The sequence below is a fragment of the Gouania willdenowi genome, chromosome 24 (assembly GCF_900634775.1).
Source record: "Gouania willdenowi chromosome 24, fGouWil2.1, whole genome shotgun sequence".
NCBI lineage: Eukaryota > Metazoa > Chordata > Actinopteri > Blenniiformes > Gobiesocidae > Gouania > Gouania willdenowi.
In genome coordinates, this window is record NC_041066.1 from 14962807 (window position 1) to 14980507 (window position 17701).

General features: G+C 38.1%; 1 protein-coding gene across 2 annotated transcripts in view; it reads left to right on the forward strand.

Moving 5' to 3' along the window:
* LOC114457583 (ectonucleoside triphosphate diphosphohydrolase 5-like) overlaps nt 1-17701 on the forward strand; it is a 36081-nt gene that overhangs the window by 16571 nt on the left and 1809 nt on the right. Inside the window, exons 2-13 of one of the 2 annotated variants that reach the window (XM_028439539.1) lie at nt 6334-6566; nt 7748-7827; nt 8167-8310; nt 8781-8856; nt 11879-11914; nt 13573-13661; nt 13748-13830; nt 14120-14181; nt 14556-14657; nt 15453-15593; nt 15918-15974; nt 16072-16187. In XM_028439539.1, the coding sequence (XP_028295340.1) occupies nt 6341-6566; nt 7748-7827; nt 8167-8310; nt 8781-8856; nt 11879-11914; nt 13573-13661; nt 13748-13830; nt 14120-14181; nt 14556-14657; nt 15453-15593; nt 15918-15974; nt 16072-16187 (1212 nt within the window). In that variant the 5' untranslated portion in view covers nt 6334-6340. The remainder of the gene's footprint in view (nt 1-6333; nt 6567-7747; nt 7828-8166; nt 8311-8780; nt 8857-11878; nt 11915-13572; nt 13662-13747; nt 13831-14119; nt 14182-14555; nt 14658-15452; nt 15594-15917; nt 15975-16071; nt 16188-17701) is intronic. The other variant, XM_028439540.1, reaches the window with a different exon arrangement.

Sequence of the window (17701 nt, forward strand, 5' to 3'; positions counted from 1 at the left end):
GTCTTGTGATAGCCTGATCTCAGAAAAAAAAATTCGAAATTTTTTTCATTTTTATGCCTTACTATAGCCTTACCTCTGATTGTGGGTGTTTGTCACTTTTTTCTAATTTTTTGTGCCTTGCAGCATTTTTATCCCATTTTAAGTGTGCACATCATGTTTGCACTAGTTTTTAATGTCTTGTGATAGCCTGATCTCAGAAAAAAAAAATTGTAAATATTTTTCATTTTTATGCCTTACTATAGCCTTACCTCTGATTTTGGGTGTTTGTCACTTTTTTCTAATTTTTTGTGCCTTTTAGCATTTTTATCCCATTTTAAGTGTGCACATCATGTTTGCACTAGTTTTTAGTGTCTTGTGATAGCCTTATCTCAGAAAAAAAAAATCAAAACTTTTTCCATTTTTATGCCTTACCTCTGATTGTGGGTGTTTGTCACTTTTTTCTAATTTTTTGTGCCTTGCAGCATTTTTATCCCATTTTAAGTGTGCACATCATGTTTGCACTAGTGTTTTGTGTCTTGTGATAGCCTTATCTCAGAAAAAAAAATTGTAAATTTTTTCCATTTTTATGCCTTACTATAGCCTTACCTCTGATTTTGGGTGCTTGTCACTTTTTTCTAATTTTTTTGCCTTACAGCAGTTTAATCCCAGTTTTGGTGTGCACATCATGTTTGCACTAGTTTTTACTGTCTTGTGATAGCCTTATCTCAGAAAAAAAATTCAAAACTCTTTCCATTTTTATGCCTTACTATAGCCTTACCTCTGATTGTGGGTGTTTGTCACTTTTTTCTAATTTTTTGTGCCTTGCAGCATTTTTATCCCATTTTAAGTGTGCACATCATGTTTGCACTAGTTTTTAGTGTCTTGTGATAGCCTGATCTCAGAAAAAAAAATTCGAAATTTTTTTCATTTTTATGCCTTACTATAGCCTTACCTCTGATTGTGGGTGTTTGTCACTTTTTTCTAATTTTTTGTGCCTTGCAGCATTTTTATCCCATTTTAAGTGTGCACATCATGTTTGCACTAGTTTTTAATGTCTTGTGATAGCCTGATCTCAGAAAAAAAAAATTGTAAATATTTTTCATTTTTATGCCTTACTATAGCCTTACCTCTGATTTTGGGTGTTTGTCACTTTTTTCTAATTTTTTGTGCCTTTTAGCATTTTTATCCCATTTTAAGTGTGCACATCATGTTTGCACTAGCTTTTAGGGTCATGTGATAGTATTATCTCAGAAAAAAAAAATCGAAATTTTTTCCATTTTTATGCCTTACCTCTGATTGTGGGTGTTTGTCACTTTTTTCTAATTTTTTGTGCCTTGCAGCATTTTTATCCCATTTTAAGTGTGCACATCATGTTTGCACTAGTTTTTAGTGTCTTGTGATAGCCTTATCTCAGAAAAAAAAATTGTAAATTTTTTCCATTTTTATGCCTTACTATAGCCTTACCTCTGATTTTGGGTGCTTGTCACTTTTTTCTAATTTTTTTGCCTTACAGCAGTTTAATCCCAGTTTTGGTGTGCACATCATGTTTGCACTAGTTTTTACTGTCTTGTGATAGCCTTATCTCAGAAAAAAAAATTCAAAACTTTTTCCATTTTTATGCCTTACTATAGCCTTACCTCTGATTGTGGGTGTTTGTCACTTTTTTCTAATTTTTTGTGCCTTGCAGCATTTTTATCCCATTTTAAGTGTGCACATCATGTTTGCACTAGTTTTTAGTGTCTTGTGATAGCCTTATCTCAGAAAAAAAATTCAAAACTTTTTCCATTTTTATGCCTTACTATAGCCATACCTCTGATTGTGGGTGTTTGTCACTTTTTTCTAATTTTTTGTGCCTTGCAGCATTTTTATCCCATTTTAAGTGTGCACATCATTTTTGCACTAGTGTTTTGTGTCTTGTGATAGCCTGATCTCAGAAAAAAAAAATTCGAATTTTTTTTCATTTTTATGCCTTACTATAGCCTTACCTCTGATTTTGGGTGTTTTTCACTTTTTTCTAATTTTTTGTGCTTTGCAGCATTTTTATCCCATTTTAAGTGTGCACATCATTTTTGCACTAGTGTTTTGTGTCTTGTGATAGCCTTATCTCAGAAAAAAAAATTGTAAATTTTTTCCATTTTTATGCCTTACTATAGCCTTACCTCTGATTTTGGGTGTTTGTCACTTTTTTCTAATTTTTTGTGCCTTTTAGCATTTTTATCCCATTTTAAGTGTGCACATCATGTTTGCACTAGTTTTTAGTGTCTTGTGATAGCCTTATCTCAGAAAAAAAAAATCAAAACTTTTTCCATTTTTATGCCTTACCTCTGATTGTGGGTGTTTGTCACTTTTTTCTAATTTTTTGTGCCTTGCAGCATTTTTATCCCATTTTAAGTGTGCACATCATGTTTGCACTAGTGTTTTGTGTCTTGTGATAGCCTTATCTCAGAAAAAAAATTGTAAATTTTTTCCATTTTTATGCCTTACTATAGCCTTACCTCTGATTTTTGGTACTCGTCACTTTTTTCTAATTTTTTTGCCTTACAGCAGTTTAATCCCAGTTTTGGTGTGCACATCATGTTTGCACTAGTTTTTACTGTCTTGTGATAGCCTTATCTCAGAAAAAAAAATTCAAAACTCTTTCCATTTTTATGCCTTACTATAGCCTTACCTCTGATTGTGGGTGTTTGTCACTTTTTTCTAATTTTTTGTGCCTTGCAGCATTTTTATCCCATTTTAAGTGTGCACATCATGTTTGCACTAGTTTTTAGTGTCTTGTGATAGCCTTATCTCAGAAAAAAAATTCAAAACTTTTTCCATTTTTATGCCTTACTATAGCCATACCTCTGATTGTGGGTGTTTGTCACTTTTTTCTAATTTTTTGTGCCTTGCAGCATTTTTATCCCATTTTAAGTGTGCACATCATTTTTGCACTAGTGTTTTGTGTCTTGTGATAGCCTGATCTCAGAAAAAAAAAATTCGAATTTTTTTTCATTTTTATGCCTTACTATAGCCTTACCTCTGATTTTGGGTGTTTTTCACTTTTTTCTAATTTTTTGTGCCTTGCAGCATTTTTATCCCATTTTAAGTGTGCACATCATGTTTGCACTAGTGTTTTGTGTCTTGTGATAGCCTGATCTCAGAAAAAAAAATTGTAAATTTTTTTCATTTTTATGCCTTACTATAGCCTTTCCTCTGATATTGGGTGCTTGTCACTTTTTTCTCATTTTTTTGCCTTACAGCAGTTTAATCCTAGTTTTGGTGTGCACATCATGTTTGCACTAGTTTTTACTGTCTTGTGATAGCCTTATCTCAGAAAAAAAAATTCAAAACTCTTTCCATTTTTATGCCTCGCTATATAGCCTTACCTCTGATTTTGGGTGTTTGTCACTTTTTTCTCATTTTTGTGCCTTACAGCATTATTATCCCAGTTTAGGTGTGGACATCGTGTTTTCATAATTTTTTAGGGTTTTGTGATAGCCTTATCTCAAAGAAAATCTTTTCGGTTTTTCTCCATTTTTCTGCCTTACCTCTGATTTTGAGGTGTTTCTTTTTTATGCTTCATTATCAATCAATCAATGTTTATTTATTAAAAGTGCTTTTTATACAAAGAAAAAGCAGCTCAAAGTGCCTTTACTTCGTTAAAAATACACCCACCCTGTACAAAACTCGTCCACCACACACAGACACACAAGTTAAAATAAGGACAATGGCACATGGCTGGGTACAGAGGATCTCGGTCAGGAGACATCACAAGGAGCCGTCTGCACTCGGAGCAGGACACAGACCGTGGGCACAGAGCCCCCAGTCCAGCAAAACAGCAAAAGCTATTCACCAAAACTGAGGGCCACGAGACAGACAGCACCACTGCAGTCATCACAGCCCCTTGTGTGGATAGCCCCCTCTGAGGAAACACTGGGACAGCAATCCTAAAAGATAAACCTAAAAACTATCAAAATCACATAAAAATAAAGCCCTAAAACTATGAAAACAACTTAAAGATAACAATCCTAAAACTATGCAAACAACATAAAAGATAACAATCCTAAAAATGTAAAACAACAAAAGATAACAATATGAAAGATAACAATCAAAAAATGAATAAATAATTAATTAAAAGCTAGTTTGAAAAGGTGAGTCTTGAGCCTTTACTTAAAAACATGAACGTTCTCTGCAGCCCTGAGGTTCTCCGGCAGACTGTTCCACAGACGGGGCCCATAAAACTGGAACGACGCCTTACCGTGTGTGCGTGTCCTGACTGTAGGGATTACTAAGAGGCCGGTGCCGGAGGACCTCAGGGCCTGGCAAGATTCATAGGGTAAAAGTAGTTCTGAAAGACAAGAAGGCCCAAGACCATTAAGACACTTAAAAACCAGTAAGAGAACCTTAAAATCTATCCTGAAACACATGGGGAGCCAATGCAGCGATTTTAAGATGGTGTAATGTGTTCCCGCCTCTTGGTCTTCGTCAGGACGTGTGCTGCTGAATTCTGTAATAAATGTAAACTTGAAATACTCTTTTTTGGAAGACCAGAAAACAGGGCATTACAGTAGTCAACTCGACTAGTGATAAAAGCATACATTAGCTTCTCCATGTTGGCCTGAGAGAGAATGGTTATGTTCTTTAAATGATAAAAACCTTATTTTGTCATTTTTAATGTGAGGAATAAAAGTGAGCTCAGAGTCTAGAACAACATTCCACGGTAAAGCCTATTAAGATTGTCTAGTTATTTCAGGCTCTGGATCTGTGGTTCTGCACTGTGGGATGCAGAGGCCCAGTCATGTTGACTTCTCACTGACAGCAGTGGGAATCACTGTTGGATGTCTTTGGTCTCCGGGGCAACACACTCATTTTATGCTCTGTCTGTGTGCATTGCTTTGATCCTGAGTCACTGGAGACGCTCAGAAAACCAGAGTCACGCAATGCATCGAAACACTTATTTATTTTAGGGATTTATTTAACTTCTGCCCTCGACAGTTAACACGTGCTTGTATAACAACTTAGGAGCATTAGATGATAGTTGTTATTGGGTGGATCTCTACATGCATGTGTAGCAGCAGAAAGAAAAGCTGTGATTTCAGGTGATAAACCTGAGATTATGATAATTGTATCTTTGTCTGCAGTAATAATGTTTAACTGAGCCAACGTTTGGATGAAAATGATCGTCGTCTATCTTCCATACTCTGAAACAAATCCAAATCAGCCCGCAGGAGAAAGTAAAAATAGCTGAGAAAACATGAATCATTGTTTAAATGACCAAATAATTTAGTTATGGATATCTCAGTAGCTTTGCAAAGGAGTGTAAAATATCTGGCAAATTTCCACGGGAACTTCAGCTCTAATAGAAACTTTTCATTGGAATTATTCATTCAAATAAAGCAGCAATTGGGAATAATTTTAACACAAATATTGGCATTTATGCAAAATAATTCACTCTTAAAAAAACACACATTTCAACTTTATAATTATTTAAGTGGAGTTTCATTGAATTTGTGACAAATTCAATGAAACTCTACAATATTTGCAGGAGTTTTTGCAGGAATTTTTACTCTCATATTGTTGAAAGAAATATATTTTCTCCAAAATCTTGCTCAATACTCAAATTATTTGACAAGATTTCTCCAAATTAAATATATATAGTCACTACCTGTCACCTATTGCTTGGATATTCTTGGTGTCTTATGTACTAGTACATACTGTACATACTTTAACATCATTTATACATAAAAATGCAAAGTAGCAATAATGTGGAAATTGTTCGATTCCCAACCTTTGCGGCCCACTTGAGATCGAACGTATCCGTATTTGGCCCCTGAACTAAAATCAGTATGACACCCATGCTCTAAAACGTTAGCATTGCAGTAATGCTATCTAAGTTTGAATACATGACGTACAAATGAAGCTAGAGAGGACAATCATTACCACATTTAGAGCCAAAGTCATACAGACGTGTGTCATCTGCCACACAGTTGGAAAACAAGCCTGAAGTCCAAAACATTTTCAATGAGAATTCACAATGACTTAAACTAATTAAATGTCTGTTTAATCAGTGAGAATGTATTACACTGGGGGCCTCAGCTGCCATGTGTTGATTAAACATTAACATGTTTATTAGTTCAAATAGACTTGGGAAAATTTGGGACATTTTGTGAAGAAATCCAATAAACGGAGTGTTTTGTGAGTGATTATTAGGGTGTGGTCAAACGTGCTGATTGCTTCTAACTGCTCTGCTGCTTCCAATGCTGTAATTTCAGCAGTAGCTGGAACTGCTGCCATAAGCAGTTTAAATCCCTGAAAGTACACATTAGTTGTACCAACACCATCCGTCTGTTTGTTGTTGTTCTTCTGATGCTGCAGAGTGAAGATGAAGCGGGTCGTGGTGCTTGTCCTCCTCCTCGTTGTTGTTGTTGTGCTCCCGGTCGCATCTCAAAGTCGAGCCCAGGTCCAGACCTCTCTCCTGGAATGGTGCAATGTTCTCCCGAGCCTCAGCCGACCAGCAAACCACAGCAGGATCTTCTACTCAGTGATGTTTGATGCTGGGAGCACTGGGACGCGCATTCACGTCTATACTTTCATCCAGAGTGGAACAGGTAGAGCAATGTCACGTTAGTACAACCAGGAGGAGATGGTTTCTGCGTGTTTTCTCAGGGAGGAGAATTTTGGATCACATATCTGTCAAAATGTTACTGCTCACTTCAAAGCAGGGGTCCTCAACCCTGGGGTCAGGACCCCATTTGGGGTTTTGAGACACTAGGAAGGGGTTGCCAGAATATATATATTTTAACAATCTGAGCCCATTTTTGCCCATTTTCTACAACTACACCAAACTTGCCATATTTTGTTTTATTTTCATCACTTTTTTTGCTTCTTTTAATACATTTTTGCTGCATTACTCCAATTTCATCAAAATTTTATATCTTTTCTGCACATTTTTTTCCACTTTCAAGACATTTCCAGCACTTATAATCCATTTCCACTAGGCTTGGGCGGTATCCAAATTTGAATCCCATGATACCGCCTCCCTATTTTACCACGGCATGCGGTATTACCATGACTAATTAAAAAATATGACCTAAGGCTCATGGTGCGTTCACACCGAACGCGACTGTGTTTGTGTGTGTGAGAGTTAAAAGGATGCTACTGTAGCGATCTTTCCTCAAGCTACTCTCTCTCTCTCTCTCAACGTGCACACTCGCCCATCAACCTATCGGCAGCAGGAGCTCAGCCTAAACGAGCCGTTGGATCAGCTTAAAACATGGAGGCTTGTATATGGTATGACCGTATTACCGCCCAAGCCTAATTTCCACCACTTTCCCCACCTAATGTGTCACATATGTTGTTGACCCATTATTGTCACTTTTAACCTCTTCACCTTATTTCATGCTTATTTTTGTCAATTTAACCACATTCATGAATTATCGTGCCTAACACATTTTTCCTACTAATTGTTCCAATATTAACAGTTTGAACCCTTTTTAACACTTTTACTCTCCATTTTTGGCCACTCGTGTGCAACTTTTAACCAATTTTTGTGTTTTTAAAAAGCCCATTTACTATGATGCAAATACATTTCCTGGATAACAGTGAATATTATTGGTATAGTGGGGGGGGTCACTGGTCTCTGGCACCTTTATTTAGGGTTTTGGGGGTTGCGGGCTGAAAAGGTTGAAAACCACTACTTTAAATGAATGCTTCCAGAGCAGATTTAAACCTCTAAATGCTTATTTCAGCTTGTATGTACTTGATTGCAAGTAGATTTTCTATCTTGCAGAGGAGCTGCCTGTTTTAGACAATGAGATGTTCCACTCCGTGAAGCCTGGTCTCTCAGCATATGCTGACTACCCTCAAATGGTAAGTTTATTGTCAGATCTAATCAATTCCATTGACTTGAAGCGAAGGGGTCCGCTGCTTGTAGTTTCTAATGAGAAACACTGCCAATAGATCTCCCCTGAGAGCATCACATTGCTAATGAAACTAAGTGGGAAGTGAGAATAGAGCAAATGACATGTTGTAAGCCAAATATCATCATGTCAACAGATCCTGCAGTTGTTTTTCTGGAGTTCTTTTTTTTTTGGTTATTGGCGTGTTGCAACCAACTTGAATATGTGCATATCGTCAGCTACTGTACATGTTTTATTGCACTACATTTGTTTTTGTGTATTCGGGTGTGTGTCCCTCCTGCTTTTTCAGGCTGGAAAAACAGTGAGGATGCTGCTTAGGGTGGCTAAGAAGACCGTGCCTCGCCTGGAGTGGAAGCGAACCCCTCTAGTGCTCCGAGCCACGGCCGGACTCCGACTTCTGGCTGCAGAGAAAGCTCAGGCTCTCCTGGAGCAGGTAAGAGACTGAGCACGGACTCACAGAGCAGCTATTACCATTCAGTGGAGTGGGGGCGCTTTATCTTTTGGCAGTCGTCGGGAGGTGCTACTCTGTCTGTCAGTTCATGAGAAAGTGCAAGCTGTTATCCAGTGAAGCCGACAACAGCGACTTCTTTTCTGTGGCAGTGCAAAGAGGAAAAGTATTGTTATCAGAGTGCAGGGGCTTAGTGTGGAAGCCCCTTGTAGAGGGGATAAGATAGTAATGGATAGACCTCGGGCACCTTGGAAGATAGATGCTGCTTTAATGATCCTTCCTCAGGGAATTAATTAATCCCTCCAAGCAGAGGGCACCTCTGGATGAGCTGCCATTACAGTACAGTAGATAACACCAGGGCCATTTTCTGATGCTGCTGCCCCGCTATCATTTCCTGCCTTTTCCCACACTGTGCCTCTCACCCCCCTCTCTCACCCCCTCTCTCTCTCTCTTAGGTTCAACATGTGTTTGATGACTCTCCTTTTTTAGTCCCAGACAACAGCGTCAGCATAATGAACGGCACCAATGAAGGTAATGTCTGGCCCAGCCTTGGTCATCATCACAGGCGACACATTCCTCTGCTAGTATTACAGCAGGTGTCCTTTATAGAGTGAGAAACAGAGATAATTGGGCAGATGCCACACAGACCTCGCTCGCTTTCAGCAGAAATTGCATCCGTTACTAGAATAGTATTTTTTTTTTTCCCCATATACCCTATGTAGGGTTGATTGCAGACTCTGAACCAGAGTTTCTTAAATTGGGAGTCAAGGGAGAATTGACAATGCTGTCCTGCATCAGTGAGAAATAACTACTGTGCCAAAAGCCAAATACTCCCTCATACTTTAGCTTTAGCTTTACTATATTATACAGCTATTCATTTGCACCATAGATCATTATTTAGGAGGGGAGGGGGCGGCACAAAAATGTGACTGTCTGATCTATGGGCCAAATTATGGAAAATGATGTTAGCATTTAGAATAATGACCTGAACATCAATACAGGAAAGAACACAATAGTTTTTTGTGTATTTGTTTTGGGAACCACACAAAGGTAAACATTGGTGGCAGTTACCATGACTAATTTAAATTAATGGAAATGTATCAAATAATTTTAACCTGAAATTAGGATTACTGAATTAACAATTTAAGAATTAATTTGCAAAAGTCGATGACTGTTTTTATAAATTTTCAGTAAATTCAGTAAATCAAAATTGAGTGGCTTTTGGTCAAAGCTACTCAACTTTGATTTGACTCGTATCACCTGAACATTTTTTCTGAAATAAAAAACAAAGCTTATCTACTTTTGCTAATGAACATTACATTTTCCGTTTTTCATCTTATTTTTGTTAGCATATACTTAGAAAATAACAATTTTATTGTAAACAAAAAACTTAAATCTTATTTTAAGTAGTATTTAAAAACCTAATCCCTAAATGATCTTAAAGTAGATAGTTGGCTATTGATGGATTGATTCCTGAAGTTCTAGTGGATACTAAGCGTACTGCAGACTCGCCTAATGATCATTTCAAGGTTATATTATTATTATATTATATTATATTATTTTGCATAAATGCCAATATTTGTGTTAAAATTATTCCCAATTGCTGCTTTATTTGAATGAATAATTCCAATGAAAAGTTTCTATTAGAGCTGAAGTTCCCGTGGAAATTTAAAATAACTGTATACATTTTTCCAAAATCCTGCAATTTTCTTCAAATTATCCCACAAAATTTCCTCAAATTACATGGGTCACAAAATTAAAATGAATTGAAAGTAAAAATCCAGCAGGGACTGAATTCTGTCACTTATTGCTTTGATGTTATCAGTGCCGTACATATTTTACAACACTTAAGATAAACCGCTACGTATTTGGCCCCTGAAATAAAATTATCCAGACACCCCTGTGTTAAGGTTTCATTTATTCAGACGACTTATTTCAGGAATTTACTTTGATCTCTTGACATGTTTCGACTGGTAACTGTCAGTCTTCCTCAGAGGCGTCTGCTGATCGCTTTGACGTGTCCTTATGAGTTCTTTCTTCCATTTACATATTTTCACGTAAAAATATTAATAAATAACTTTAAATGTTGACGTAAGGTGAACTGGCTTTACTTTAAAGTCCATGTAAAGCAGAAATAAATTTGTTATGAGTTTGTCACACCACAGAAACATGTGTCATTGACCATTGAGCCAAATTTGAAAGATGAAACAAATCGCTAAGTAAATGAAATTAGGTCTCAATATCATGGAAAAACAAGAACTTCTCTCTGCTCTGAAACGCTGGGGGGTGTCAGCTAGAGGCGCTGGAACCACGCCCACGTGCAGGACGGGCCCCGCCTCCCCTCACTGTTCTAGGCAGTAACAACGGAAGCTAGCGATAGTAGCGCCATCGGACGGACCCCCATATTCGCTTCATATGTGCGTCTGAAGCCAACCAGATTCTATTTCTTTTCACCATCAACGATGGAGGATCCCAGTAAAATCAATGCTCTTTACCTTCTGTGGAAGCTGAAGTGCCGTCAAGACACTTGACTCCGGCGTTCCTTGATTCAGCAGGCTAACCAGCGACACATCCAACTTATTGAGTTTCACTGTTTTCTTCAGGAGATGCGTCAAATCCTTCCTGGTCCGGTCCCGGTGAAAAAAAAAAAAAAAAGGTGTTGCCGTAGAGCTCCGAGTGGTCACACACCACTATGATTATTTTCTCCTCCATGCTAAAATGGGTGAAAAGAGCGGTGTCCGTATTGACGGCCTGATGTCATTGTCAACAAGGACTCTGATTGGCTTTCCTGCCTGCGCGTCCGTCACATCAAACTTTCATTGGAGTTCAATATTTTCAATATCTGAGAGGAGGCGTGACTGGTTAACTGGTTAGTGACTGGTTAGCTAGCTACAAACTGTCGTAAGAGATGCTATCCGGGACTCGAGAGCGAGCAGGAAAACCACCCAAGCTAATGCACTGAATGTATTTATACGCTTCAGCAGCAGGGGCGGGTTTATGCTAATGATGGCTCCGTTACGTAACGAGGCTATGATTTCTGAGCCGCTATTAAATCCTGAACACAGGAATTTGAAACAATTTGTGAAGCCTAGCTCCACAATGACATTATAAATGGTTGAATTGTTTTTTACATATTTTAAGGAAATACATTTAAGACCCATTTAATGTGTTTAGAAGAAAATGGCTGAATTTGCTTTACACAGACTTTAATGATCCTAATCCCGTCATAAGCAGATATACAGGATGATTGAATGCTTACTAAAGACATTTCGCTAACCGTGTTAGCCACTTGCTGTCTTTTATGACGAAAACATAAAAATGTGAAATGCCACAAGGTCATTTGTGCCCTTTAAGTCTGTAATTACTTGGTGAAATAACTGTAATTGTCTCTCGTCTCTGGATGTAATTTCAACCTTTTTTGTGGAGGTAAAGTGATGGAATTGTAGATGCTAATTTACCTGTCAGCTTCTCCATAATGGCTCTGTGCTTTTACTCCCACCTGTAAACTGTTTTCTGCTGCTGGTTTGTTTGTGTGCTCGTGCTGTAAATCCAGGAGTCCTGGCATGGATATCTCTCAACTTTCTGACAGGTAAGATTCTATAACTCCACATGTTTACGTTGGATAATTTGATTAAATATCAGTTTGTATTGTGAGCTCCTAAATACAGATAGCCACTAAATCATCAGTGTCTAATCCCACAGCCATGTTCAGCTATGTTTTCCTTCCCCACGGGGGTTCCTCTGATCTGTATCCTGCTGAATGTACGATTTTCTACATCAAGCTTGTATGTGTCTGCCAAACAGACCTTTTGAAGATAGCATCTGAGGTTGAACTGATAAGCTTTCTTTTGTTGTCGTAGCGGTAGAATAAAGCCAAGGGGTTATCAAGCTGCCTGTGCTAGGCAACAAGGTATTTGATTCCCCTTCATGTGTCTTTTGGCCAGGAAAACATGTGGCTAAACAATTCCGATTCATTTTATTGCCACACATAAAAACAACAACAACAACAACAACTAGGATTCAATGGTAATTCTAGCAAGTTCATTTTGTCGTCTTTTTTTAAATAATGTGTCAAGACACACAGGTCAGACTCAAGGCACGGGGGCCAAATCCGTCCCTTAAAAAGAAGAATTTTCTTATCATTGTGTCCTTTCAATATCAGTTCAATTCACTTCAAAAATTCTTGTTTTTGTCACCAATTTTTGTGTAATTTAGAGGAGTTTTGTTCTTTCACAATTTAAAAAATAAATAAAAAAATGACTGCATTCATGTGTTTATACAAATGAAACATGCAAACCCCTAAAGATATAGTGGAGTTTGAATTCGTCCATCTACTACTGGAATATTTGGTAATTTACACAATAATTCATGTTTTCTCTGAAATGAAACTCCACATGGCAGTTATTTTTAATCTCAAGTTATTAAAATAACTGTACAAATTTTTTCAAAATCCTGCAATTTTCTTCAAATTATCCCACAAAATTTCCTCAAATTACATGGGTCACAAAATTAAAATGAATTGAAAGTAAAAATCCAGCAGGGACTGAATTCTGTCACTTATTGCTTTGATGTTATCAGTGCCGTACATATTTTACAACACTTAAGATAAACCGCTACGTATTTGGCCCCTGAACTAAAATTATCCAGACACCCCTGTGTTAAGGTTTCATTTATTCAGACGACTTATTTCAGGAATTTACTTTGATCTCTTGACATGTTTCGACTGGTAACTGTCAGTCTTCCTCAGAGGCGTCTGCTGATCGCTTTGACGTGTCCTTATGAGTTCTTTCTGGGCGTGGCCAACTTGACAGTTCTGTTAGGCTGGCCACACCCCTTGTCACCCAATGGTGTGGGACAGTAAAAATGTTCCCTTATCCCTGTTGATATTGAAGCTCCGCCTCCTCATCTCGATGGCTTCTTTGATCCAGCGTTTGTTTCCTTCTGTCCCAATTGTTGTGATTATAATTTATTATTATTATTATTTGCCATGCCCTAAAATACCTCAAAAGGACAAATCAAAGCGATCAGCAGTCACCTCTGAGGAAGACCGACAGTTTGCAGTCGAAATATGTCGAGATCAAAGTAAATTTCCTGAAAAACAGTTGTCTGAATAAATGAAACCTTAACACAGGATTCAATGATGATGGGAATGGGAAAGACGTGCTGGGTAAAAGTTAGCACTCCAATATGCATGGTCACATGTCTCATTAAATGCGGTGTCAAAGGAAATCAAGCTCATTTTTTCAGGGAACCTGCAAGGACGGCCCAGGAACGCTGTGGGGATTCTGGATCTGGGAGGAGGATCCACACAGATCACCTTTCTGCCCAAACTCAGGGTCAGTTCCTTCCTCTTTGAAGAATCATAGACTTCCCCACAATAAGCAGTCATTTTCTAATGGCTATGCCTATTTTCTCACTGTAGAAAACCATTGAAAGTGTTCCTCTCCCCGACTACGTTGCCAGATTTGATCTCTTTAATTCAACGTTTGAATTATACACTCACAGGTAACCAATGGTTCTGGATTTTTCCTCATTGACACAATTCATTCCTCATTTATTACATCTCGGAACATTACACCGGTGCATCTTTAAAGTTCTAAATTGGCCTCCGTTTATGTTACCGATGCCACTGTGCTTGGCTCTGTTTTTAATTAAGTAAACTGCTAGTTAATGATGAGCCATTAGGGGTGAATAATAGGCACATGGTGCGTGTTTGTCCTATTTTTAGATGTGCAGTGTGCTCCTGTTTTCTTTTATTTATACGTGTGTGTGTGTGTCCCTTGCTTTCATACAGCTACCTAGGAAGTGGACTAATGGCTGCACGGCTGGTCACGCTGGGAGCACTGGGAGCAGAAGGTAAAAGAAAGAGCTCCACTGCAGTTATTGGGGCGTCTTTATCCATCATGTGCACACACAGGTGCTGCTGTTTAATTAGGAAAAAGCTCTCCTGGCTACTTCCCAGATACCAGCAGTTACTGTTACTGTACGACCCATTTCATTTAGTGCGATTACACAGCAGCTGTGTGACCTGGCTTATTGCAGTTTTGCTAGTTTAAATATGTTTTGACCTTAAACTTGGATTTCCTTTCCTCCTCATATCTAACACTGGTGGATTTATGAACCATTAGAAACTGGTGCCGTGGTTACTTAGCCCCTACAGAGATCTCAGTGTGAAAGCCTCGTGTGGAGCAGCAGCACTAATGAGAGTGAACTTGTCCGCGCTGTCACAGGGCTGGAATGGAGGGTTTTTAAAAGTTCTTGCCTGCCAAAGAAATTCAGGGATGAATGGAGCTTTGGAGGGCTGACTTATCAAGTGAGCGGCGACCCAGACAGTAAGTTCTGCTTGTCTAGAAGATCAGGAAAGAATAATCATTTGAGTTGTTGAATTGTTTGTATTTATTATGTAATGTTTGCTGAGTCAAAAAGCCCTAATTAGGAGGTGTCAAAGCTTGGTCCTAGAGGACTGCAATTCTGCAGCTCTTAAATGTTTGGACACCCCTGCTCGACACCGGTTGTTCTCAACCTTGGGGTCGGGACCCCATTTTCATCACTTTTTCTTGCCACATTTTCACTCCTTTTAATGCGTCTTTGCTGCATTACTCCCATTTCTGCCACTTCTCCATCAAATTTCAATGCATTTTCAGCCATTTTTCCACCACATCTTGCATATGTTGACCCATTATTGTCACTGTTACCTTTTTTCACCATATTTCATGCTTATTTTTGCTAATTTAACCACATTCACGATTTGTCATGCCCATTATTTGCCAGTTTAAAGTAATTACTCCCACTTTTCTGCTACTTTTAAGCCAATATTGACACTTTTGAAACCTTTTTACAACTTTTAACCAATTTCTGTGGTTTTAAAAATCCCTTTAACACCGTTTTCACCATTTTTGGTCACTTTAAACCCTTTTTATTTCTGATTAAAACGCTGAAAAGGTTGAGAACCACTGCTCTACACGATTGTTCCCATGCATCATTAAGGGACTAATGTATCTAAAACCAGTTATTTGCTCTCCAGTGTGAGCATATTATGGTTCTGCTTGAATAAATGGACAGCTGGGATTAGAAATGTAATGACTGGAGGATGTCTAACATGTTACATTTTTTCCCCTCCACTCCAGGTCATGCAGGATACAAGCTTTGTTATCAGGAAGTACTTAAGGTGGTAAAAGGAATTATTCATCAGCCCCACGAGCTGGACGACTCTGTTTTCTTTGCATTCTCCTATTACTTTGATAGAGCTGTGGATGCAGGCCTTATCGGTTAGTGCTCACACACACACACACGCACGCACGCACGCACCTACCTTCTATAATTATAGAGCCATCGGGGTGTTATTATCCCTTCCATTATATGGTAGGCAGAAAGGCAGGGGAATAGGAGTAATCTGCACCTGTCTCTGGGGATTTGATGAGATATAGGACTGCAGACATCACAGAAATTGCTAACCTGTGCAGGGCCAAGCTGAATGGCAACCCACTCTGTCATTAGTATTATGGGAATGGGCGTGGGGGGCTCTGCTGTTGTAATAGATGGCACATTACTCTGAATGTGAGTGAGGTGACCATAACGACCTCTTATTGCAGACAGAGTCCAAGGAGGAGAGCTGCAGGTCAGAGACTTTAAGAAGAGAGCTAAAGAAGGTGAGCTAACCAAAGGGAAGGACGTGCATGTGCAGAGACGGATTAGACTGCACGCTCCATAGGAAAATATTTGACTTGATAAAACTACTGTGCTCAGTGTGCAACAAGATGACCAAGCACCCCCCTGTGAGCCCCTTCCTCTGTATGGACATGACCTACATCAGTTGTCTGCTCAAAGATGGCTTTGGGTTCAAGGACAGCACCGTGCTACAGGTGAGCCTGTAAAAACCCCAACAAGTTCATTTTGTCTCCTTTTATTAAATTATATAATAAGGTTTCATTTATTCTCTCTTTTCAAGAAATTGACTTTGATCTCCGAACGTGTTTCGACTGCCAACTGTCAGTCTTCCTCAGAGGTTGGGCTGAACAATTTTGGAAAATGTAATTGCGATTTTTTTTCCTCAATATTGCGATTGAATATGCAATAATTTTTTCAAGGGCCTCTTGTCATGTATTTTTCAATGCACACACGCAATAAACCAATCTGTTTCATAATACAGAATTTCAGATTTATTTAAACTTTAAATAAATATAAAATATAGATTTTAAAGCACATATTACAAGAATAAATCAAACAAATCTGTGGCTTTACCTCCTTAAACACACTCTGAACTTAACAGGACAGTTTATAAATAAATAAAATAAACAGATATATAAAAAAAAATAAAATAAAGCTTACTAATATCCAGTTAGTAATATCTCACACATTAAAGTGCAGCAAACGTAAGGAGAACTAATACCTGCTTTAACCAATTGGACGTTTATTTCTTTTAGGTAAATCAAACTACCAACGACCTTTAACAGCATGTACAATCGCAATAATATCGCAAATGCAATTAATCGTTCAGCCTTACTCAGAGGCATCTACTGATCGCTTTCATGTGTCAGTTCTTTTTGGGCGTGGCCAACTTGAAAGTTCTCTCAGGCTTGCCAAGCCCCCTGTCACCCAGGTGTGGGAGAGTAAAAATGTTATATTAAACCTCTGCCTCCTGATCATGTGAAGAAAAAAAAAAAAAACTGGTGAAAAACAAGAAAGGACACATGAAAGCGATCAGTAGATGCCTCTGAGGAAGACTGGCAGTTAGCAGTCGAAACATGTCAGGAGATCAAAGTAAATTTCCTGAAAAAAGTGGTCTGAAAAAATGAACCCTTAACATATTGTGTTCTAAAGATGACTCGTGTAAAGTATGTCTCCACTGCTCAGGGATAATAAACCTATTTGCATGAACTGACGTAAAGGGCACAAAGTTTGAAGGTCTGCACCCATCAAACACTTTAGAGCATCAAATTACTGAGAAAACATGACTTATCATGTAAATGATTAAATCATATCTGCCCTTCAAATATGTAAATTGAATGAAGCGCTACAATTTACAGATATTGTCTACGCCTTAAAAGCTGTTGATATCAGTCCTATCTGGAAGCAGGGTTGGGGTCAATTACAATTGTAATCACGTAATTGGTAATAAAACCTATGCCGTACTTATAATTAAAATCGTAATTGCATTGCACAGTAATTGAGTTCAGATAACTGACTTTTTAATTATAATTGTCATGAACATCTTTTTAAAAACTGTCTTTTACAATGTAATTAAATGCAAAACTGGGGAACCATGTCACAGTTCCATGGTTTACGTAGTTAACAATGATTAAAATATGTTTCATATCAAGTTTACATAATGATTCTCGAGGATTATTTTTTTAACATTTAAAAAGAGGACTATACT